Source organism: Pelodiscus sinensis, chromosome 1 (genome assembly GCF_049634645.1).
Source record: "Pelodiscus sinensis isolate JC-2024 chromosome 1, ASM4963464v1, whole genome shotgun sequence".
NCBI lineage: Eukaryota > Metazoa > Chordata > Testudines > Trionychidae > Pelodiscus > Pelodiscus sinensis.
In genome coordinates, this window is record NC_134711.1 from 85,085,668 (window position 1) to 85,109,627 (window position 23,960).

Here is a 23,960-nt window from a genome sequence, read left to right on the forward strand (position 1 = left end):
AAATCTTGGAGTGTCCCCCCCCCATCAAAAATTATTGCCCACCCCTGCTAGAGATAGTCATCATGCTAGCTTGAAGAGAGCTAGAGTGAGTAGGTGTAGACAGACAGAGGAATCACACCTGGTACATAATATACATTCAATCTTAATCTTTACTGTAATAAATATGATTCATAGTAATAAACCTAACTTTACATGCTGGGTCTAAAGCTTACAGGAAGTGTGTGAGAATGGACCCCAGATCTTTCAAATCTCAGGCTGACAGTCTAACAACTCACTGAGAGTGTGACTACACTATCGGGAAGATCCACACTTGCAATTGACCTTCCAAAGTTCGATTTAGCAGGTCGAGTGAAGACACTCTAAAGCAAGCTCAGAGGGCGTCACCATCAGTGCCAGTACTCCTGCTCCTCACGAGTAAGGGAAGCCTAGAGGAGCACCTCCCACTCTGTGGACAGCAATTTAAGATACATCGACTCCAGCTATGCAATTAACATAGCTGGAGTTGTGTATCTTAGGTCAGTCTTCCCACTCCAGTGTAGAAGATATCTCCAGCCCGAGATATTTTTCTGGCCCATTGGAGAAAAAAGAGAAGGAAACAGTTGTACAAAGAGGCAACACAACTTGGACAGATGCACAGCAAGCCAATGTCCAAACTGGGACTAGAATACAGGTTCCAGTGCATTATCTGCAGGACCCAATTGCCTTCCTAAATGAGTATATTGTGTGTGTGCATGGAGGAGGGGGAGGATTGTTAGGAGTTTTAAAATTTAGCACATCTACCTCAGCAATTTCCAGAAGTTTAGTAGCATGGCACAGTTTACAAGTGCAACCCAACTTGACACCCAAGTATCTAGATCTACAAAAGGTTTCACCCTGAAAGCATGTGTGGGAGGAATGCAACATTTAATGCGTCAATAGCATATTGTACATTTCTGATTCAGTGGCAGGCTGCCATGTACTGGGAGTGTCTCAGCATGGTCTTTCTTTTGATACCTATAACTTTGCTCTTTATTGGGAAGCAAAAATGCAATGTAAATGCTATTATGCAAATAGCACAATAACAGTATCAAACATGGGATACATGCGCATACAAAGAGTCTTCCATTGAAACACCTATTTGTACTGGAGAACTATTTTTAGCAGTGCCATTATGTTATTTCAGATAATCAATCACTATATTTACATAGAGAGGGCCAGTGGTGAGGGCATTAGTCTTGTGGAGGACGGACTTAACTTAAATCTCCCTCACTGGCTTCCTCTGCAACCTTGGGTGAGACTTTTAACCTATCTGTTCCTCAGCTCCTCATATGGAAAATTAGGATAATAGCACTTCACTACTTCACAGAAATGCTGGAAGGATCAGTATGTTAAAGATTGTGAGGTATAAAAATACTTGTAATTATAAGGGCCTTATAAGTACCTAAGATGGACAGAAATAAACATAGTGAAACTAAATTAATTTACAGTTAAGACTTTACAAACTAAATATAGTAGGTATGCATACCAACTAATTACCCCAACAATACTTGTTTAGTAATGGTGTATGCATTCAGTGCTTGAAATACCAACCTGCCCAAAATGAATATGAAGGTATCTCAAGTAAGTATGTTAATTTTATTTAAAACAAAACAGAAAACCCTCAGGTTTCTATAACTTATTAATTACAAAGTAGACCTTTTATAACCAAGGGTAAGCCTGTGCTATACAATAGAACCTCAGAGTTACAAACACCAGAGTTAGAAACTGGCCAGTCAACAGACACACCTCATTTGGAACCAGAAATAAAAACAATACTGTGTTAAACATAAACTACTAAAAGGGGGGAAAGGGAAAGGAGCATTTTTTCCTCATCATGGTAAGTTTACTATATGCAATCGCGCTGTATTAAGTCAATGTTCAATTGTAAACTTTTGAAAGAGCAACCATCATGCTTTGTTCAGGGGTATGAACATTTCAGAGTTAGGAAAAACCTCCACTGGTGTTTGTAAATCAGGTTCACTATATTTGGCTAAGGCCTGGTGCACAAACATTCACTTGACCCTGCTACGTTGCTCGGGGCTGTAAACAATGTATGTGCCCTGAAGTTAGGTCAACGTATCCGCCTGAGGTAAAAGCAACTAGGTGGCCTGAAGAATCCTGTTGAGCTAGCTCTTGCCTCAGTGGTCAATTCGCACGGCAGCTCTTATTAGAGCACTTGCCAGGGACCAAGCAGGAGCCGGGGAAGCCCTGAGCACCGCGCACGGGAGCGGGGGTGCGAGCTGGAGGAGGGCTGCTGGGGCAGGACGCCCCGCGGGCCGGCGAAGCAGCTTGGCGCGGTGGAGGCGGGGCGGCAGGCGGGCTCCCCACACCCGGCCCCGCAGCGGCAGCAGTGCCCGCCCCTTCCCCGCCTCCCTCCCTCCCTCCCTCGGCTCGGGCAAGATGGCGGCGCCCAGGTGCTAGGCCCGCACGTGTGTCGGGGTCCCGGCTGCTGCGCCCGCGCGGGGCCATGAAGCCCAAACGCCCCTCGCACAAGGCCGAGAACACGCACAGGGTGAGTGGCCGCCCCGGCAGCGCCGCGTCCGGTCACCGCCCGGGGCCTGAGACTCCCCCGGAGCGCGGCCCTGGCTGCAGGCGGCGCGGTGCAGCACGGGGCGGGCTAGCGAGCTGCGCCCGGCGAGGGGACGGGAGGGGCGCGGCACCCGCGTCTTTCCCAAGCTGTTGCCCCTTCCCCCCGTCATTGCTTTGGGGGGCTTGTTGCGAGGCCCGCATGCTGCGCTGGGCCCTGAAGACGCAGCCCTAGCTGTGATTTTATAGGGTTGCCGGATGGTTTCAGCAAAAATCCCGGACACACTTAACATTATATCACAATCTACATTCCATCGCATTGAGAAAATACCGGACATTTCTATTTTGTCATTTCTATTTTCTCAATTTGTGTCCAGAACAGAAAGCTCAAATACTGGACTGTCCGGTTCAAAACCGGACACCTGGCAACCCTAGCTGTGAAGAGGTTGTAATCTAATCGCACTGATTTTCTTGTTCACTTATTACCCCAATACTGCTGGGCATTTCCTAGGTAGGGAGGTTAGAAATAGTTTATTTTAGTAATTGCGTAACTGCACCAATTTTTAGTTACATAGTTACTAAAATACTTCCCCTCCCAGGGGGTGGGGCCGGCAGTTAGTGCACCCTGGCCCCCCTGTCATCCGCACTGCTGCTTCTGTATCAGAGGCAGCAGCATGGGGGCAGTAGGCGGAACTGGCTCCCTGCACAAATTGGCTCCTGCCTGCTGCCGCCTCTGATACAGAGGCAGCAGAGCCAGGTGACAGGGTGCTCCCCTCTGTGCGTTTCATTTAAAACTACCACCTGAGAGCAGGAACTGAGCCAACCTGTCCATACGCGTTTTAAATACAGAGCACTCAAGGGAGGAGGATGTTGTGAGGTACCGGGATTATTAACTGATAAGTAATTGCTAGTTATCTGACTAGCTGCTAACATCCCTTGGGGGGGGGGGGGGGGGGGATTGTATCCCTTTGGGATATATGGTCATTCTAATTTTCTTCCACAATTTGATCTGAGGAACTGGGTCTGGCCCACGAAAGCTCATCACCTAATAAACCATCTTGTTAGTCTTTAAAGTGCTGCACAGTCCTGACTTTTGTTTCAGCAAGACCAAACTAACACAGCTACATCTCTATTACTATCCCTTTTCCTGTTAGACTGCATTTCATTTGTCCCTCTGCTATTTACAACTGGCTTTATTGGAATTTTTCCTCCCCCCACCTCACTTTGTGGAGTAGAAGGAACAAAAAGCAGCAATTTTGCCTTGGGGGTCTTTTAGAGAATAGGAGAGCAAAAGCAGTAGGTTCTTCCTTGTTTCTGAGTTCATGGATGCTTCTTCATGTGAGCACCATTTTGCCTACACTAGGGAAAAGTGAGTACATGTTGAACCTCCAAAATCTGGGAGGCAAGGCCAAGGATGATGTTGGACCACAGAGCCCTGGAAGAGCAGGGTCTGCAGAGTCCCAGCTGGACCAGCAGTGGCTAAGCAAGGGAACCTTGCCAGGATAGATGGCATCTAGGAGTCTCCGCCCCAGCTGGGAAACCCCCAGCATCAGTGGGACTAGCCGGGCGAGGGAACCCTGAGAACTCCTGGCAGCAGTGGGGCCATGCAGCAGCCCAGGAGCTCCAGACAGGGAACCCTGGTGGCGGGGCCAGGTGACAGCTGGGAGTCCCTAGTTGACAGAAGGCTGGCCTGGTGGTGCCAGGCAGAAAACCCTGGGAACCTCCCAGTGGCGGTCATTTGGTCGGTGGCCGAACCACCCGGGGGCAACAGAACCAAGCCACAGCAGCAGGGCAGGCAGTGGCTGGGCAGCCTCGAGGTCGGGAAACCCTAAGGAACCCCTGGAGGTACCAGGGCCTGCAGTGGCTGAATGGGGCTTGTGGTGGACAGGTGGCCCTGGCTGAAGAATCCCCAGCGGCAGCAGGCAGGGAGCCTTGTCAGGCCGGAGTTCCCAGGGCAGCAGCAGGATGGGGAACCCCGACCAGGGAGAGGAGCCAGCAGTAGGTAACCAGTAATGCCCCTGGTCTGGCAAATTCCCTGGTCTGGGGTGACTCGGGTCCCCAGCATGTAACATCCCTTATAATCTCTTTAATGTAAATAGCCTAAAATGTGTTTGTAAGTGACATAACTGATCTTTAAAGAGATGGCATCAACTCATTTTTTGTCTGAAAGCTTTATATCTAGCAGTGGTATAACTGAGCGGAGATACCAAAACAAACCAAATTCTACTAATTTTCTAGTTTTATTATATTCAACAACATTCCACATATAGTCATTTTCACTGTCTCCCAAGTTGGTCAGTGTGCTTCTCTTGCTGAAAAAAAAGCCAGGAAAACCCATTTACAGAATAGGATGAGAAAACCCGCAATAAAATATTTTAGGAAAGCATTTACCAAAAATGTCAGAAATTGTGTTTTAAAACAGTGTCTATTTAAAACAGTGTTTAGTTGAATTATGCAAAATACTGTACTTGCTGTAACTTTGTTTTGGACAGATTCTTTACACTGAAATATAACTAGTCCATTAATGTTTTTATAGACTGATGTAGATGAGTACAGTTCTGATAAGTGAAGAAAATTATGAACATGTTAATGAACATGTTTTAAAAAGTTTGTGTGTTACTAATAAAATCTTATACTGTGTTAATAATAGGGATGTTAAATTTTGAGTAATTGACTAATCGAATAGTCGATGCATTTTGCATCGACTATTTAATAGGGCGCCTCCACCTTTCGCCTTTGAAGTGAAACAACAGCCCAAAGTGCCGCATGGAGCCCAGGATCAGCTGGGGACTCCCCAGCTGACCCAGGGCTCCACACAGTGCTGCCATTTTGAAACACAGTGCCTGGGGGCACCCCAACTATGCCCGGGCTACATGTGGTGTTTCAGAGCCACAGTGCTCCATGGAGCCTGGGGTCTGGCCCCAGCCTCCAGGTGATATTGCTGCTTTGAAGTACCCACTCCTCTTCATCCCCACTCCACCCCGCTTCCTCTTTCTGATAGAGGCAGCAAGAGGGGGGAGTGACTTATTAGATAGTTGACTTATAAGCATTTATTTATTGGATAGTTGACTAGTCCGTCACATCCCTAGTTAATAATCAGCCTTTCATTGAGATCATGCAAGCTCATGGGAACTTGCATGCACACTCCCTCTCTTCCCCCTCCTATCCCTTTCTTTCTCTCTACCTATCCATTGAAGACTATGGGGCTCTAGATGGGCATTATTTACAGTAAGGATTACACTCTATGGCAAGAGTGGCCAAACATGCTGACTCCTTCAGCTGTATACAGTAATCTGAAGAGGTTCAAGAGCTGGGTGTACCTGCCAGGGCTCCAAGCGTCTTCCCTGCAGTAGGATGGTGGGACGACAGGTTTCAGCCCCATGCGAGATGCCTGATGGGGTTTGGGGCTTCAGCAATATCAGGGATGAAGCCTGCCGACGCCTACTGTGGGGCTGAAATGCCTAGTTCCCCCTCCCTGCTGGGCAGAAGCCTCTAGCATCACCGCCTCACTGCAGGGGAGAAGGCCCAAGTTTCCTCTCCCCAGTCACGGGTGAAGGGGCAATGGAGGTCTTAAATGCGCTGCACTTCAATTGTAAAAGAGCTGCGTGTAGCTCTGGAGCTGAGGTTTGGTCATTCCCTCTCCCCTTCCCCCAGCTTTGTGGTATATCTTAGAACAGGGGATTTGGAAATGCATGTAATTGTATAACCATGTAGCCACTGAAAGCTTCAGCAGTTACACATGAGGTGGAAACCAGCTTGCTGGAAGTCAGTGTGCACTGGGAACTGCCTTCTCCGGAGCTGGACTGGGAGCTATGTGTAACCATTTGAATAACAGCATGAGTTTATCAGTTGCCTGTGTAAATGGCTACACGCTGTCGAAGCAAAAACATGCTCCTCTGTGTTTAGGCAGCTAACAAACAGCTTTATTAATTAATAAAGCACAGCATGAGCCAAACGTGGTTACAGCAGAGCCGGGCCCAGTAAGGCTGCTAATACAATCAATCCTAGTATCTTTATACCCTTAGCCAAACAGTCTGACGTCAGGGCATCCAATTACAGAAATCCTCAATTAAATTTGGAAAAACAAAGCCTTATCAACAAGATGGCGGACAGGTACAAGGGAGTATATCTCCTGTCCCAACCAGCCCAATTAACACATACCAATAGCCTATCCTGTAGGCCTCTTCTCACAGGGTGACAGAAAGTTTACTCTGGTTTACGTGCTTGAGAGAAAAGCTGAAATGGTTTCTGATATACAAGATGGCTTCTAGCTAAACATAAAATAGCTTCTACAACTCCCCCCTTTTAGCCTTTTAAAGGCTAACCTTGAAACCATTTTATACCTTTATTTTTCATTAAAGTATTTATGTACATTTTTTGTTCCTTTCTCTGCTTATTTTATTTTAACATTATGAGTTTTACATTTCCTTTGGTAAGGGTCTGTTTTGTGTTTTTCAGAATACAAGAAATACAGCATTTGATTAACAAGAAACAGCAATAAGCACAAAAGAATATAGCCAATACTAAAATTACTTTTTGCAAAATTTAAGTTTCCACATGTTTAAACCAGCCTTCCAACCAATTCCAGAGGGTTCAGTTTTTCCCCTGCCTTAGGCGTTTCACAGTTTTTTTTAATTTTTGAGACTTTTTTTTTTACTTTTTTGCTGGTGTTAGAAATATACACACAGCATTTTTTTTTACTAAGGCACAAACCCCGCCCTTACTAGCTAGGACATAGTTTAGGGCCATTGGTTTGGGCTTTTTTTTTTTACCCTGGCTTCTGAACCATTACATGTTCAGCAGTACTTTTCAATTGGGGTTAAGGCTAGGCGGATATACCCTGGGTTAGTAAACCCTTTATTCTGCCAAGTACTATTTGGCTTAGTTTACTAAACAGTGTGCCATTTATTTGAGTGTTGTTTAGTGAGACTGGAATTATTGGGATACCTTCTTTTGAATGTACAGGACTGTGAGCACATATTTAGCAACCTGTGGAATTAAATTTTTGGGAAACTTGGTTTATTAAAAGCATAAATACATTTGAACCATATAGGTTATAACTACTAGGTATTAAAAACAAGACTAAGCATAAGCTTAACATGAATTGTTTGTCCAGCCTCATGCTGGCTGTTTTTTAGGACTTTGTAGATTGCTTCACCTATCGCTGGCAGGTTCTTTTGGGCCGCAGCTGGTACCTTGGCCTTGGTTTTTTAGGCTTGTTTGCTTCTGGGCCTGGATTGCCAGTACCAAGCCAACGCTGATCCTTGTTTACTTTTGGACCTGGGTTTCTGGTACCAGGTTTGTGGTGATTTCTATCTGCTTTTGGACCTGGGTCTTTGGTACCAGGTTTGCGGTGCTTCTTGTTGGGGCCAACCTTTGTAGGTGCTGGAACCAGTTTGCAGTGAGAGGCGTGAATCCAAGTGGGCAATTTTTTGCTTTTTACAGCAGTATGGGTGGTTAGAAGGACTTGGTAGGAACCCTTCCACCTGGGTTCCAGGGCAGTTTTTTGCTTGTGAACTTTTACGCAAACCCAGTCTCCTGGTTGTAGTTTATGGCACGGCTTAGTCAGGGACTCCTGGAAGGCGTCCTTAACCTGTGAATGATAAGACTGTACACACCTTATAAGTTCCTGACAATACTTGACTATGCTTCCTTTAACGAGTGTGGCATCAGCCAGGTTAATGTTTGGGCTGCTTAACAGTTTTATAGGTTGGCCACATGCAATTTCATGTGGACTGAGTTCAGTTTTCTGATTAGGAGTGGCTTTTATGCTTATTAGGGCAATTGGAAGTGCTACTATTTATGTTAAGCCAGAGTTTTTACATATTTTAGCAAGTTTGTTCTTTAAAATTCTGTTTTATCTTTTTACTGCTTTTGCGCTCTCCAGGTGTCGTGCACAGTGCAGTGCTTGTTTGGTAGAGTAGTACTTTTCCAGTTTTTTTTTTTTTTTAACAATTTGCCCAGTAAAGTGGGTACCTTTATCACTGGAGATTACAAGGTATATTTTCCATGATTGGATGTAATGATTTAGAAGTTTCTTAGCTACTGTGATGTCATCAAGTTTCCTGCAGGGATAAGCTTCTACCCGTTCCAAAAACAAGCAAACAATAACCAGCACATTATTTAAAAGATTGACATTTAAGCAATTGAATAAAGTCCATTTGTAAATTCAGAAATGGTTCCAAAGGCGGAGGTCTGGTTGCCGGACACGCTTACATCCCTGCTTAGAACAGCACTATACAGGAAACTGTACTAATTTAAAACCGCTAATGTTTACCTTCCTCCGTACCCTACATTTATGGCCTTAGCTTGCTTAAGTGTGCTCCACCCCACTTAGAAAATGAAACCTAAATGTTTCCTTATTAAGAGGTACTTTATTGTTTGGCTGTAAACACCTCAGGCAAATATTTCTAACAGTTTCCCCTATTAAACAAACAAAAAGACTGATTTCATTGACATAAAACTTTGTCTGTCTGTCTCTCTGTTGTATGTGTGTGTGTGTGTGTGTGTGTGTGTGTATACATACAGTTGTATTTACATAACCTGAATTTCTAGCATACACTGTTTGCTTTTAAAGGAAACATTGTCAATGTTTTCAGTTATATAGTGCACGTCACTGAGACTAATTTAAAAGGGATAATTCTGAAATAAACAGAGCAAAGGAAACATTTGACTTTAGTTTTTGTTTTGCAGTTTCTCACCTTCTCTGAACGCTTAGGCAATGTTAATATCGATATTATTCATCGGATTGACAGGACGGGGAGTTATGCTGAGGTGAGAAGAGTATAATAATTTGGCAATTCTGTAACATCTTTTGACCGAAGCCCTCAGAGCACTTTAGAAATCTATATTCCCCAAATTTCAGATTTTCTAGAGGTATTTAGGCATTGCTCTATTTAGATAGTTAAGTGCCATTTTCAAAAATGTCTTAAGCATTTAGGAGCTTTTATTAGGGAAGAAAAATAATGGATCAAGTAAGGTCCAGATCCCTCAAAGACATATACATATGCTTAACTTTATGCATGGTGCATAGCCCCATTGATTTTAATGGGATTAACGCACAGTGTTTACTAGGGATATTAGTTTATAGCCATTTAAATGGTTAATCCATTGACTGCACACAACCCCCTCCTCCGCCTCTGTATCAGAGGCAGCAAAGCTGGGGAGGTGGGAGCTGGTGTCCATGGAGAGCCAGCTCCCATGGAGCCACCTGTCCCCCCTGCTGCCTCCGTTAGAGGCAGCATTGCAGGGGGCAAGTGGGAGCTAGTGCTTGGGATGAGTCAGCTCAAAAGCTGGCTCCCCATGAGCACCAGAGCCCGCAGAACAGCCTGCCCCCCATCCCTGTGCTGCTGCCTCTGTTATAGAGTCAGCAGCGCAGAGGGGTGGGGGCAGGTGGGATACTGGCACAGCCTATATCCATGGGGAGTGCAGCCTCTGTCCATGGGGAGCTCATGGACAGGGGCAGCAGGCAGAAGCTGGTCTGCATGTGGAGCTGATTTTTTAACCGGCTCCCCTTGTAAACTGACTGTGCCTGCCACTCCAGGCTGCTACTTCTAATACAGAGGCAGCAGCACAGGGTGGCAGGGGGTTCCTTGGGAGTGGTGCCAAGCATGCACTGGCTGCCAGCCTTACCCCTCGGGAGTAGTTTAGTAACTATGCAACTGCTAAAAATTATTGCGGCTACAAGATTACTAAAATACATGGTATTTAACATTCCTAATAAGCACTTGTGTAAGTCTGTGTAGGGTGAGGGATTTAATTAATATATTGTGAAATTATAGTCGAATCTCAAAGTATGTTATCAGTAGTGTTAATTTGAAAAGATCTCTCTGGGATAATAAAACAGTCAGGAGTTTATTTGGTTTTGTATCATCTGGCCATATATTTGAAGCATTAATTGTGTTTTAGTAATCGATGCTGTTCTGAAGCAAAGTCATCAACATTTCTATATCTCTCAAATGAATACTTAAAGCACAATCAAATGCCTCATCTATTGAGTCGTCTTTCTAATTTTATATTAAAAGCATCGTTTTTATTTAAGGCTGTTTAGCTAATGCATGATCTTGATTTCTGACAGGAGGTTGAAACCTACTTTTATGAAGGACTGCAGAAATGGAGAGAACTGAACCTCACACAGCATTTTGGTATCTCTTCATAGCAATTGTTTATAATTCATTGTCTCTGTTCCTGTCTCGCTCCAGAAAGTCACCCAGAGATCCTGGATTCAGTAACCTTTGTTGCAGTTTATTTAAAAACATTTTCCTACCAATGCTTCACCATGTATCCCACTGCCGTCTGAAAGCATGAGGGAGCAGAGAGCAATCTCCCTGCTTCTACTCTCTGCCTTTCTCCTTTTTTCCTGTCCTCCTTTGTCGTCTTTCCTCTGGGGCTTTTATGCAGCCCCATGCTATTGAGGCAGTAGCTGTCCCTGCTTCCTAAATTAGGGCCAGGTTATCTCCATCCTACTCTCATTTGCTCTTCTAATGAGGAGCAGGCACGACAGAGGGCTGAATCTGCAACCCTTTGCCCAGCATCCTGTCCCAGGCACTCTTTGCATAATGTGGTCATACTTTTCAAGGAGATTGCTTACCTAAAATATCTATATCTTAACACACGGGTATTAGGGTCCTGATTCAAAGCTCATTGAAATCACCGGGAGTCTTTCCATCAAATCCAGTGGTTTTTGGATGGGGAGGTGTTACTTTCTTTCAAGTCCTTTATGTTTACCATTACCTATGGGACATTTCTTAAGTGTTCCTTTGTATTTTGCACAGTGAAATTCTACAGAGAAGTGGCCAACAAATGTCAGTCATTCAACCAGCTGGTGTATTATCAGGGTGCCATAGTGCAGAGCTTGAAGACTCATCTGCAAGTCAAAAACAGTCTTGCGTATCAGCCCCTTTTGGAGTAAGTACACATTGTAAAATAAATTCAGTACCTTTCTGTCGAGAGAGGGTGAAAAGCTTGTAAATCACATCCAAAACATTGCGTACGTGTACTTGTTATCTTTGAAGAAAGGATTGCATTGCATGCGTATTACTGAGAGAGCGCCATACCAGTGATAGTTCTGTGTCTTTTATAATAGGATTCTAATACTGGGGCTTACTTTCAACAATACTCCTAGAATATAACCAAACACATCTCTGTAACAATCCAAGAGGCATGTTAGTGTAAGCACATGTGTGTCACTGGTACAGTCATGACTGCACTTGGGTTTGAGTCTCACTCTTAATGTCACCTAAAGATAAAATTCTTAGAGGTTGGCTGGTTAGTTTTCCATTCCAAAACCCCTTTCATTTAAGATACACATAAGCCTTTTTAATTCAACCTACCCTGGGAAACAGAGTAAAGAATTTGCTGGGCCAGGGAGGGTGCTGCGGGGTCTGAGTGTGAGAGGGTTGGGATGTGGACTTACCTGGCATCCCGGTCCCGGGGCCACACATGGCTCTGTGCTCCATGCCTCTCCCAGACACCACCCAAAAGCCTCAGAGGAAGCACTTCACTGTGGGGCTGTTCCCCCAGCTGAGGGAGAGGAGGAGCAGCCGCAGCACGTAGAGCTACTCCCTCTGCCACCTGCCAGAGTTTATGCCCCAGATGTTCCTGGATTAGTTTGTTACTTTGTAAGATGTTCACATATGAGACAGAGACGGTTTTTCTTCCAGAAAATCTGCATACTGTTCACCCACTAGAGCCATTTTAATCGGCAGCATGGTTGCCCAATCAGGCAGTATAGCTTATATAGGTGTTTGGCATTTTGAACATACCAACATTGACTTTTGTTATTTGAAATCTAGCCTAGTGGTACAGCTGGCTCGAGACCTACAGACAGACTTCTACCCTCATTTTCAAGCCTTTTTTCTGACCATCACCACTTTATTGGATACCCAGGACACAGAGCTGCTAGAATGGGCTTTTACTGCTCTTTCCTACCTGTACAAATACCTGTGGAGACTGATGGTGAAGGATATGGCCAGTATATATAGGTAAGCTTTATGGTTTATGGTCAGATTATGTTTTAAAGTAAATGTCTCTCTTACTCTTCAAAATTAATTGTCTTTTTAACAAAGTAATTACTGATGAGTTCTTGCTAGCTGAGTTGGAGTTGAATGGTTCTAATTGCCTTTTGTATTTGTAGTTTATACAGCACCTTATTGGCACACCACAAACCACATATCAGAAATTTTGCTGCAGAAAGCTTCACCTTTCTAATGAGGAAGGTAGGTGATGTGTTACTAACATGACTGTAACAACTTTCCACAGTAGCCCCTGGCTTCAGGTTAAACAATATTAAACAGAACTGTTATGCGTAATAAGGATGGCTGTCCTCTAAGCGGCTAATAAACCACAAACTAGACGGAGCTTGGTCCTGCCTTGAGGGCGGGGGGCTGGACTCGATGACCTCTCGAGGTCCCTTCCAGTCCTATTATTGTATGATTCTATGATTCTATGAACTAGCATTCTGTCCATTCTGAGGGGTTTGGTTTGGTCTATACAGTGGCAAATGTTTTATAGGAGACTTAACTTTATATGTAGCATGATGGGAATGGAATGTGTTCCTCAACTCACAGGCTTAGGCAATAGTGGGTCTTTTTGTTTAAAAAAAAAAAAAAGGGTGCTGGTACTCCAGGGGAAAAATTGTTGAGCTCTGACTGGAGGTGCCGGCAGTACCATCACAAAAAAGCACTGTCAGGCAATATGCAATATGGATGACTTTTTTAAGAGACGTGAAACTGAAGTGCTTATGGTCACCTTTTCCACATTTCTGTAGAATCCCTGATAAGGAGAAGGGAGTTCTGTTGGTCCTAGCAGGATTGGGTTCCTAGCCAGTGCCTTTTTAAAATAATGGTTTGAGACTGCTTGCTGCATTATTTACAATTTCTGTGCGTCTTCATCTGAGTGCAGAAAATCTGAGTACATAATTTTTCTAGCCAAATTAACATTAAACTGCTATCGTTTTGATTAGGGATGTGAATGACTAGTTGACTATGTTATAAGTAAATTCTTATTGGATAGCTGACAGGCTAGTTGACTAGTTGCTTCTCCCCCACTCCCCGCCACCCCCATTGCTACCTCTATCAGAAAGAGGCAGCAAGGGGGGAGGGAGAGGAAGGAGTGCATCCAAGTGGCAGCGCTGTGTGGAGCCTGGGGCCAGACCCCAGGCTTCACACTCTGCTGCCGCTTTGAAATGCTGTGTGCAGCCTGGGGCCAGCTGAGAGTCCCCCGCTGACCCCAGGCTCCATGCGGTGCTGTTGCTTTGAAACACCGCAGGGAGCACAGGGAACTGTTAGTCCCCTGCTGGTCCCGTGCTCCCTGCAGCACTTTCGTTTTTGAAGTGTAGCCACAGCCCTGGAGCGGAGGCACCCTTCAGAGGTGGAGGCACCCTTATTGACTAGTTGATGGAAATTGCATCAACTATTCGATTAGCCAAATAATTGAAATTTTACATCCCTAGTTTTGATGATGTTGATTAAACCATTGTGTACAGAAGTCAGGGTTCTCTAAAGTGGAGAATTTTAGCACCTTGAATTTTGGATGCCCAACTTAAGTCACCTTAATGAAGCCTGATTTTCAGAAAGTGTCAATTCCTAATCCCTAAAATTCAAGCCCCTTTAAGGAGCCACAGTTTGGGCACCCCAACGCAGGATTTTGAAAATGTTGGGCAGAAATTCAAGCAACGGTCTTGTGTCTGTTTGCATTGTCAGGCAGAGGACTTAATTACTGAATTCTGACTACAATGATCCAGTCCCTTCCTTAGATCCAAGCACAGTCCTTTGTGTTCCAATGACTAGTTTAATACCATTTATTCAATGTGACATCTCAGTATGGCCACAGTTCAGCAAAGAGTTGGCATGTGCTTAACATTAAGCATGTGAGTAATCCCATCCTTGTTCATCTAAGCCCTTCAGCATGTGCATAAGTCCCATTGATTTGAATGGGCATTGTTAGTGGAAATATACTGAGTGACACCATTCACCCTTCCGCTCCATTCAGTTAACATTACATTATTACAGCGATAACACGTTTGAATTGTTAGAGGGTAGAGTAAAGAAATAAGATGGTGCTGTCAGGCGTCATGTTATTTCTTTCCATTTGATAACTAGAACTGAAGATAACTTTTTCTCTGTGGGTTTTGTTTTGTAGGTTTCTGATAAAAATACGCTCTTCAATTTAATGTTTCTTGACCTGAGAGAGCACCCAGAAAAAGTAGAAGGTGTGGGACAATTACTCTTTGAGATGTGCAAGGGTGTCAGGAACATGTTTCACTCTTGTGCAGAGAAGGTAAACATCCTGAGCATACAAGCCAACTGGAAAATGACAAAGTTTTAGTGTCCCTGGTACAGCACATCACAAGCCTAATCTTTACTCCTTGAAAGCAATAGGTGTCTTTCTGTTCATGTCAGTAGATTTTGAATGTAAATTGTTCAGTTTATTGTTGTAATATATGTGATGATATCTCTGTAAAGGTGACTTTTTAAGTTTTTGCTTTTAGTCATTCCTGGGCAATATTTGTGTGTGATGTGCATTTCTGTGCATTGGTTTAGAAGTTATAAAATAATTTTTGATTTAAATTTTCAGTACTGAGCAAAAAAACTCCACCACTTTTATAAAGAATCCAAATCCTCAGAATATTTTAAAAAATCATCACATCATCAATTAAGAATAAATTCTAAAGCTAAAGGATTTTCTAAGTCATCTGTTTTCTAAGCATGAAGACACAACTGGCCTTTTCTTTCCACAGGCTATAAAATCAATTCTGCTAAAACTGGGTCCAGTTACAGAGAGTGAAGCTAAACTCCCATGGATTATTGTTGGAGAAGCTTTCAAGCATATGGTAAAATCAGCGGCGATGCATATCCATAAGGAGCATTTTGAGATTCTTTTCAAATGTTTGGAAGTAAGTTTTCATTACTGAGAAGCTGAAACCCTCTGCCCCCCCAAGAATAACGTTTTCTGTGTGTTATAGAAAGGGTGTGTGCTGTGTAATTTTTTGCCTCTGGTGGAAACATTAAAATAAATATCACACTAAGGAGGGAAGCCTGGCTTTTCATCACCAAGCTGGTGGTGGCTGTCCTGGGGGGAGGGGTTCTGGAGGCGGGTACCTTGTCCGCTACGCCACTGGGGAAGCCCCTCAACCTCCCTACATTCTGGGCTCCCCTTATCCAATGGTTATTGAACTGATGTAGTTATTCTGTGTAGTTTGGGATGGGATTTGGGAAAAGTCGCCACTGTTTCCCTGCCATGGTTTTAGCAGCCACTGAAAATCCTTTTCATACTCTCCTCCCACTCCAACCAGCATAATAGTATTTTTTGCTCTTCCACTGTTAGGAGTTGTTTTATGTAATTCATTCTTTTACATTCCCTGGATCAGATTCTGGTCTCTCACTAAGTATGCAACAAGGGTGAAGTCACGGCCCAATTGAAATCAATTGCAAAGCCCCCACTGGCTTCAGTAGGGCCATAATTTCACCACAGGAGTCAGTGGAGTTACTGAGATCAGTTTTGATTTGAATGGACTTCCAAGCATTCACGTGTAGCTAAGCACATTTGTTTCTTCTCCTGTTTTTTTTTCTATGCAATCTGTAAGCTCTCTGTGAAGGAGCACTTCATCTTGCAAGACGTTTGTTTTCGGTCCAAGAGATACGAGATGTTAATTATTGGATTATTTGGAACCATTTGGCTTCATTTGCCTTTTCCGTGAAAGATTAATTTGTTGGTTCAGAAGAAGAAAGCTAGCAAATGTTTATCCGGCCAGTGAAACATGAAGTTACCTGAATTGCTTCATCTTAGTGTTATCTGTGACAGGATCTGATCAGTCATGTGAAACTCTCTTGCAGGAATCCGTGGTAGAGTTGCAGGAGAAAATAACTGAGGCCAACTGCTGTGAAAGCTCAGAACAGATTGAAAGGCTATTGCAAGTGTATTTGATCCTAGTAGAACATGCAAGTGGGGCCAAAATCGCTCAACCTGAAGCAGTTTGTGAGGTAGGTCAGACCATCTTTTAGGCTGCTGTGCACAGAGGTGGAGGGTGGGAAACCAGAGCAGATGCAACACTCTCACCTACTCATGGGTGGTAGGTGAAGGCCCAGCTGGGGAAGGCAAACCCTCGCCTGTCCCCTTCCGCCCGAGGTCCTGCCCCTTCCACAATCTCCCCCACCCAAGGTTACTGCCCCCAGTCCTCTTAGTGTCCCCCCATCCCAGTGGGTGGCATGGCCCCGCCCTTCCCGATTGGTCAAATAGCCTGAGGCAGTTGTGCAGCAGCCCAATCCTTCCTGGCCAGCTGGAGAGCTGGGTTTCAGTATCGCAGCCCCTGCCCTCCTAGGTGGCTGGCAGAAATCATAGGCAGTTCCCTTGCCTACGTTACTTGCCACCCATGCGCCTACTCCCTCTGGTTGTGTGGGTGCACCGAGGGTTAGAAACTGGGTTGGGGCAGTTTGGCAGCCTTTCAGAGCCCCCCCCCCCCCCCCCCCCCAGGAAATCCATGGGAATTCCCCTGTCTAATATAATGCTGACCCTGTCATTGTGATCTTATGGGTGTCCTGTGCTAAATGAATTCTCCAGTGAGAAAGGCGGGAGGAGCAATCATGGAAATTGCTGCGGGGGACCCTGTGAGGCCATGGTTGCTGAAGGGGCTGTGCTGCTGCAGAGAAGGCAGCAGCCTGGGCCAGCTATGAAAGAGCACTTCCACTGGAGACCTCCTCCCTGGGGCACTGCTGCAGGGAATCCTTGTCCTGGGATGCATGTGACTTTGCCCTGCCCTCCCTCTCTTTCTCATTCTGCAGACATTAGCAGCTGTGTTACAAACCCCTCATCTCTCAGCCCCTTGCTGTAGGACCCTGCTTAAAGTGATTTCTGTTTTGCTGCTCGCTGAGAATGTTTTCCTGCCAGATGCTGTGACTAAGGAAACCGTTGAGAAGGTAACGCAGTGCCTGTTGCAACTGAAGAATCACTGACCAGTCTCTAGAACGAGCTGATTACTGCACAAAGGGCTACTCACAATTTTTTTGCACGAAGGGGGTACCAGGCACTCCCTGCCTTAATTATGCACATGGCCAGCATAGCGACTGATCCAAAGCCCAAGTCTGTTGTTTATTTGTATGACAGTGGTGGGTAGAGGAACCAGTTGAGATTGAAGTGCCCTTATGCCAGGCCCTGTCGTGAGTGACAGTCCCTGTCTAAGTAGGAAAGAGCAGGGAAGGAAACAAAGAGGAGAAGTAATTTGCCTGAGGTTGTACAGCAGGTCCGTGATAGAGCTGGGATTAAAATCCAGGTTCCCATCTGGTGACCTGCCCATTAAACTGTGCTTCCTCCTTTGATGTGGGTGGCCATTTTATCAGGCCCTTTGGCAATGGTCGCAGTATTTTCTAAAGCAAATTAGAGATATATTACAACATCCTTGCTGCTGCCGCTGGACCCAAACATACTGCTGCTTTGCTATTGTTTGCTTATTTTTAAATCTGTTTTGTTGATTGAGGTCTATGTGAGATGGCATTATTTATTGTGGACAGTTACATTTTTGTTTGTTACCCTACATATAATGTAATTAATATGGGCAACTAGTTGCACAGTAGGAAACATAGATTTGCAGAGTTTAACGACGCAATGGGGATACATAAAGGGAAACAAAAAAATGCGTTAATGATGAAATAAGGCTGGAGGAGTTAGTAAGACTGTGCAGTCTTTGGCTTAGTTGGATTAATTCTCTATCTACCAAACCTGGCAAATATGCCATGTTCTTCCCATAAGACCAGGTCCTGAGTATACTCCTGTGTATATGAGTAATCCCATTGAACTCGAAGGAGTTACTCATGAGCATTGGAGTTCCCTATGTGCGTAAAGTGTTGTCAGGGTCAAGAACGGATAGGTATTTATATGTAACTCCTCTCAGCACTAAGAAAGACTATGCACGCATTGGAGGAACATAGCCCATATGTCTTGATTCCCTTCATGAACAAATAAAGCACTTGTTGCTTATATGCCCCTTCTAATCCTTCATTTGCATTTAACAGGTATTTGGAAGTAGGTTTGAAAGGAGCCTCCTTTTGGATTTCTCCAAAACACTGTTTTCAATTAATCAGTTTGAGCAGGTAGGTGACGTTTTCGTTCACTTATTTATTTATTTAGTTTGTAGTCAGATGAGCAATGGTGGAGTTGTGTTTTGGGTGGGGAAAATGGGTCTGACAAGGAGCTGTTCTAATGCTGAACATAGGAATGCCATCACACTTGTCAAATTCATAATGTTTCTATCTGTTTCCTAAGATGAGTCATTTAAAAAGAAGAGAGGTATATTTGAACTCTTCATCTTCTCTGTCTTCACGTTGACCTGATGGGGATGAAAGAGGCTGTTAGTCAATACCAGTAGAATGAAAATGGCAATTCAGAAATGTCTTTTCTTTAACGAAAAACAGGACTATGTAGCACTTTAAAGACTAACAAGAAGGTTTATTGGAGGATTCCTACAGTGTTAATGAAGAGGAAGACATGGTACCCGAGTCAGGGAGATGGCAGTAGTCTCTAGTCAGGGTCGTGTTGCTGTTTTTGCTTTTGAAATGAACTGAACGCCCATTATGGCTGCACACCTTCAGCCTCTACCCCAAACACACACTCTCCAATATCTTTTCTGTGGTCTTTGTGACTCTTTCATGGCAGATTGGTTAACAGAGGTGGTGTCTCAGTGGAGGTGTCAGAAGTCTGGGGACTTTAGGTTGTGTCTGTCACTTCTTTCCAGATCCTTTTTTATACTCAGAGAGATGGGAAAATTGCAAGGAATGTACAGAGAGGTTCTTGGTACTTTAAGCGAGTTCCTCCTTTGAATGAGAGGAAAGTTGTGGTGAGAGAGGTCCAGGTTGGATATTAGGAAAAACTGTTTCACTAGGAGGGTGGTGAAGCACTGGAATGGGTTACCTAGGGAAGTAGTGGAGTCTCCATCCCTAGAGGTGTTTAAGTCTCAGCTTGACAAAGCCCTGGCCGGGTTGATTTAGTTGGAATTGGTCCTGCCTAGAGCAGGAGGCTGGACTTGATGACCTTCTGAGGTCTCTTCCAGCTCTATGGTTCTATGATTCTATGAATGGAAGAGACAGAGTAAATGGGAGGATACAAGAGGGTTCCTACCATAACAAATGAGAGCCCCTCCAAAAGCTGCTGGCCAGTTTCCTCAGCTGAGGTCTGGTCTCTCTGCTTCTGGCTCCTTATTCATGGTGTCAATGAGGCAGCAAATTTCAGTGTTCATGGAAGGAAAGTGGGGAGAGGAATAAGTGTGTAGATATGAGGTTGGTATTTGTGTGGAGGAGGCTGGAGAAGAGGAATTCCTGTGTGGGCGGGTGAAGGCTGAAATGGAGAACAGGGATGTCTGCGAGGTGTGTCCTGAGCGGGGTTAACTAGGACTCTGAGGAGGGGCATGGAGTTGTGGGGAGCATGGTTCTCTGCAAGTTGTCAGGTGCTGTGTGGGGAGACAGGAGTTGGGACAGGCCTGGGTCTTTGGGTCAAATCATTGGCTCCTCAAAGGCTCCCTGATATTGATGACCTCAGTGTCTTGCTGACCTGATGCATCAGTGTTGGAGAAAACCATGACACAGTGACAGCTTGGCTTCCCTGGCACCTGGGTCTTGGATTCCTGATTTGCTTGAACTCACGTCTCCAATGCTGAACAATTCTCAATTTTTTTTCCCTTTCAGCATTTTCTTCCACGTTTTCTAGAGTACATTGAGGACTGCTTCTCTGGAGAAGATGCTACAGCTAGAGATGAGGCCATGGCACTTTTGGCTAAACTCATTCTGGAGAAAGCAGAACCTCCCATTGTTGGCTCAATGGCTTTTGAAAAGTATCCCCTTGTTTTTAGAGCGCCACCAATAGGGTAAGTCTCCTCACACTCCGCAGGTAGTTACCTCGGAACTCTCTTCGGAAACTTAGTAGTGTCACTAAGCAGAACAGTATCAGTCCTGCCGCTTCACCTACTGGTCACTCCTTTTAACATTTTATTCAGCACAGGAGATCCCCAACCCCGATTTCAATATCTTAGTGGCACTGCAATATAAATATATGGGCTGTCAATTAATGCATGTTAATTCCTGTAATTAATACCAGGGAGAATTAACTTTTCATTAATTAATTTTTTAATGCCTGTTAATCACAGGCATTTCCGTGGCGCTGCCCCTTTGAAAAGCTGCCGCAGTGTTTCAAAGGGGCAGCACAAAGCGGAGCTGGGGTCAGCTGGGGACTCCAGCTGATCTTGGGCTCCCGCAGCACTGCCTCTTTGAAACGCCGTGGCGGCATTTCAAAGGGCAGTGCAATGCAGAGCTCGAGGTCAGCTGGAGTCATCTTATTATTTAACAGCGGGATTAATCATGATTAATTTTTTAAATTGCGGGATTAATTGCTATTAATTTTTTAAATCACTTGACAGCCCTAATAAATATCCAAAAATGGTTATGAAGGACCTGTAGCAGCAGCCATAATAAATAATATGTAGGGCTGAATTCCATGTGCTCCTACAGTTGATTTGTGTTTTGTTTCCATTTAGGCGTAAGCAGGTTTTTCCCATTCTGCAGCTATTTTTGTATAATTCATCATTTCTCATAATATAGGTTGAACCTCTCTAAACCGGGACTCTCTGGCCTGGCAACATCAGTGATCTGGCGTGGATGTTGCAGGACTAGAGAGTCCCGGTAGAGGGCCAAGAGGAGGAGCTCTCTGGGGTAGCTGCCAAGCAACCACACGCCTGCTGCCCTGAGCCAGGAGCAGTTGGGCTGCCAGCTGGGCCAGGGCTGGGGAGGGGCTGGTGGCAGGGGTCCAGAAATGACGTCCCCTGGTCTGGCAAAATCCATCATCCAGGACTGGTCAGGTCCTGAGGGTGACTGACTAGGAAGGTCCAACCTGTATATCTGCAGGGGAGTGCTGATTTTTACCTTTGGAGAGAGGAGGGAATTATTCCTCCTTTTCTCCCCCATGCTTCATTTTACTGAAATTTCATAAAATCTTATTGTACAGTGCTAGTGAACTCTTTCTCCAGTGGCTTCTTATGAGTACTCTCCCCTGCACAGGCTGCCTATATCTCATCTGACCGTAGAGGAGGCAAGAGGAGAGCACCACTCATTGGGGAGTCCTGTAATGCAGATTGGTGGGGAGAGGGAGGAACTAAGGGTCCTGCCCCTCCCCTTCCCAATGCACTAACCAGTGCAGCTGAGCCAGCAACATGGGGGAAATAATTTATGCCAGAAAACAAGCTTCTGCAGTCACTTCCCTCTGGGCAGCAAGGAGCCACTTCCCTAGTTCTGCACCTGGGATAACATAGCTACATGCTGCTATCTAATCAGGACAAGTAGTAGGGCCCTTACATATTAAAAGGAAAACTGTAGTTAACTTCATCTTGGGAGTTGGAGGGCTTTGTAGCCTGTTGCAAATTCAGATGTATATGCAGTTGTTTCTGGAGGAAAGTTGGTTTAGTTTTGAGGAACTCGATGAGTTTGCTTGGGAACCACTTGCTGTAGAGCTGGTCTGACAACTGTGTTGGAGAGGTGGAGGAATCCCTTTTAATGAACATAGAACAGCAGCAAAAAAAGACACCATTCTTTAATACTTGAAAATCAATAGAATCAACATGTTTACAACACAGGAGTAAGCTCCAAATTCTGCTTGACCTCTGAATATTGATGTGTAACCTTTTATGGACCATTTCCTGCCTTCTGCATTAGAAATGACTGTGAAATACTTTGTGTTGTGAAAATCCCATCAAATGGTTTACTGTCCAAGTCAAGATGAAGCTTAGCCTTTTTTTAAAAGGAGCTGCTTTCGTTTTAAATGGCATAGGAAGAAAGGTTCAGCTGCTGTTTTTAAAGGTTACTTGATTTTATTTTTTAGATCCAATACGAGACAGCAGATGAATAAAAGAAATGGAGAAAGGAAACACATGCCGGTGTTGGATCATATTCTGTCTCTAATCTGCTTACCAGAAAATGAAGACATCACTGATCTTTCACATCCCTGGGCTGCCCTTGTTGTACTTCCTCATGTTAGGTAAGGAAGCTAAATCTTCTGTGTTCCTTTTGTATCTGATAAACATGCTGCTTCGTTTATGCCTGATGTTTTTTACAGATACATCTCAAAACGCTTTGCCAAGGAAAGTATTGTTACCCCCATTGTACAGGTAGGGAGATGACAGCACAGAGCCCTGGGTGGCCCAGTCGGTCTGTGGCAGAGCTGGTAACAAAATGCAGGTGTCCTCCCTTTCCTGGTTAGAAAGTCACATTTGCTGGCATGAAACTGAGTCCTTAGAATGTTGTTTCAGTCTCAAGGGAGAGAGCATGCTCAGTCAGTGCAATAACATTTCATGGAAGGAAGACTTAAAAAGTGATTATGGGTGATGGGATTTAGGATACGAAACTGACTTAGCAAAGTAGTGTACTAATAATCAGTTTGTTTGAAATGTATATTTATGGTAAGAGACATATGAGCGAGAATCCAGGTTAGTGACTCCAGCAAGAAGATTAACATTTGTACCTTTATTTTTTGGCAGACCAATAGACAAGGAAAAAATCCTGTTACCAGTTACAAGTTTTATAGAATCTCTCTTCTTGGCTATTGACAGAGGAACGCTCCGCAAAGGTCAGTTAAAGTCATGCCCTGTTCATTAACTTTTTATTGTCACATAAAAAGACATAACATGGCAGTTATACTATTGACACAAGGTATCACAATGAACAATAACTGTATTGTATCCTGATTTAATAAGTTGCTCAATGAAACATGAAAAGCAAGTTGGAAAAAAATAACATACAGGAAATATGCCAAATGCCATCGAATAATGGGATGGTGAAGTAAATGTTGTGCCAGGGATTGGACCTGAGCCACAAAAGTCTCACTGACTCAAAGTCCGAGACTTTTCAAGATATTTAGAAAGATGAAATTTGAGAGATGGATTGTGAAGAAAAGAAAGCAAATGGGAGTACAAGAAATGAAGACTCAATCAAGCTGGGTTATCAAAGACAAGCTTATAGCAAAAAGATAATGTTTTTTTTACTACATTGTTCACCATCTTTGGCTCCAGGACTGGAATTTCCTGTCTGGGTCTTGACAATAATTCTAAAACCATTGGTTGAGCAAAATTCTCTGAGATCCACATGGCAGAGCTGTGCTCTCCCCGTGTACCAAGATGCCACACAGTCAGGCATGAACTGGGCATTCTGCACATTCAGGGATAGCAGTGTTTCAAGATGGAGATCTGTCGTGTTGGCCAGAGGAGAATTTCACTCTAAACTTCCATCGTGAAATGTTGAATTATTGCACTTAGAAATAAAAATATAATTTGTTGGCTCTAGTGTGTAAAATGTATAATGTAATTTTATAAACCTGTATGTTTCTGTGTCTCCTCTCATTTGAGGATCCCAAGGCACTTTGCAAATATGAATTCAATGTGAATGCTG

General features: G+C 44.2%; 1 protein-coding gene across 1 annotated transcript in view; it reads left to right on the plus strand.

Moving 5' to 3' along the window:
• The first annotated feature begins 2,355 nt into the window (after positions 1 to 2,355).
• Positions 2,356 to 23,960, plus strand: part of UTP20 (UTP20 small subunit processome component) — an 84,129-nt gene continuing 62,524 nt past the window's right edge. Inside the window, exons 1-14 of the mRNA XM_075934286.1 lie at positions 2,356 to 2,530; positions 9,238 to 9,318; positions 10,622 to 10,688; positions 11,319 to 11,451; positions 12,339 to 12,527; positions 12,680 to 12,761; positions 14,686 to 14,823; positions 15,284 to 15,439; positions 16,380 to 16,526; positions 17,325 to 17,459; positions 18,552 to 18,629; positions 20,217 to 20,395; positions 22,399 to 22,554; positions 23,054 to 23,142. Coding sequence (XP_075790401.1) covers positions 2,486 to 2,530; positions 9,238 to 9,318; positions 10,622 to 10,688; positions 11,319 to 11,451; positions 12,339 to 12,527; positions 12,680 to 12,761; positions 14,686 to 14,823; positions 15,284 to 15,439; positions 16,380 to 16,526; positions 17,325 to 17,459; positions 18,552 to 18,629; positions 20,217 to 20,395; positions 22,399 to 22,554; positions 23,054 to 23,142 — 1,675 coding nt within the window. The 5' untranslated portion in view covers positions 2,356 to 2,485. The remainder of the gene's footprint in view (positions 2,531 to 9,237; positions 9,319 to 10,621; positions 10,689 to 11,318; positions 11,452 to 12,338; positions 12,528 to 12,679; positions 12,762 to 14,685; positions 14,824 to 15,283; positions 15,440 to 16,379; positions 16,527 to 17,324; positions 17,460 to 18,551; positions 18,630 to 20,216; positions 20,396 to 22,398; positions 22,555 to 23,053; positions 23,143 to 23,960) is intronic.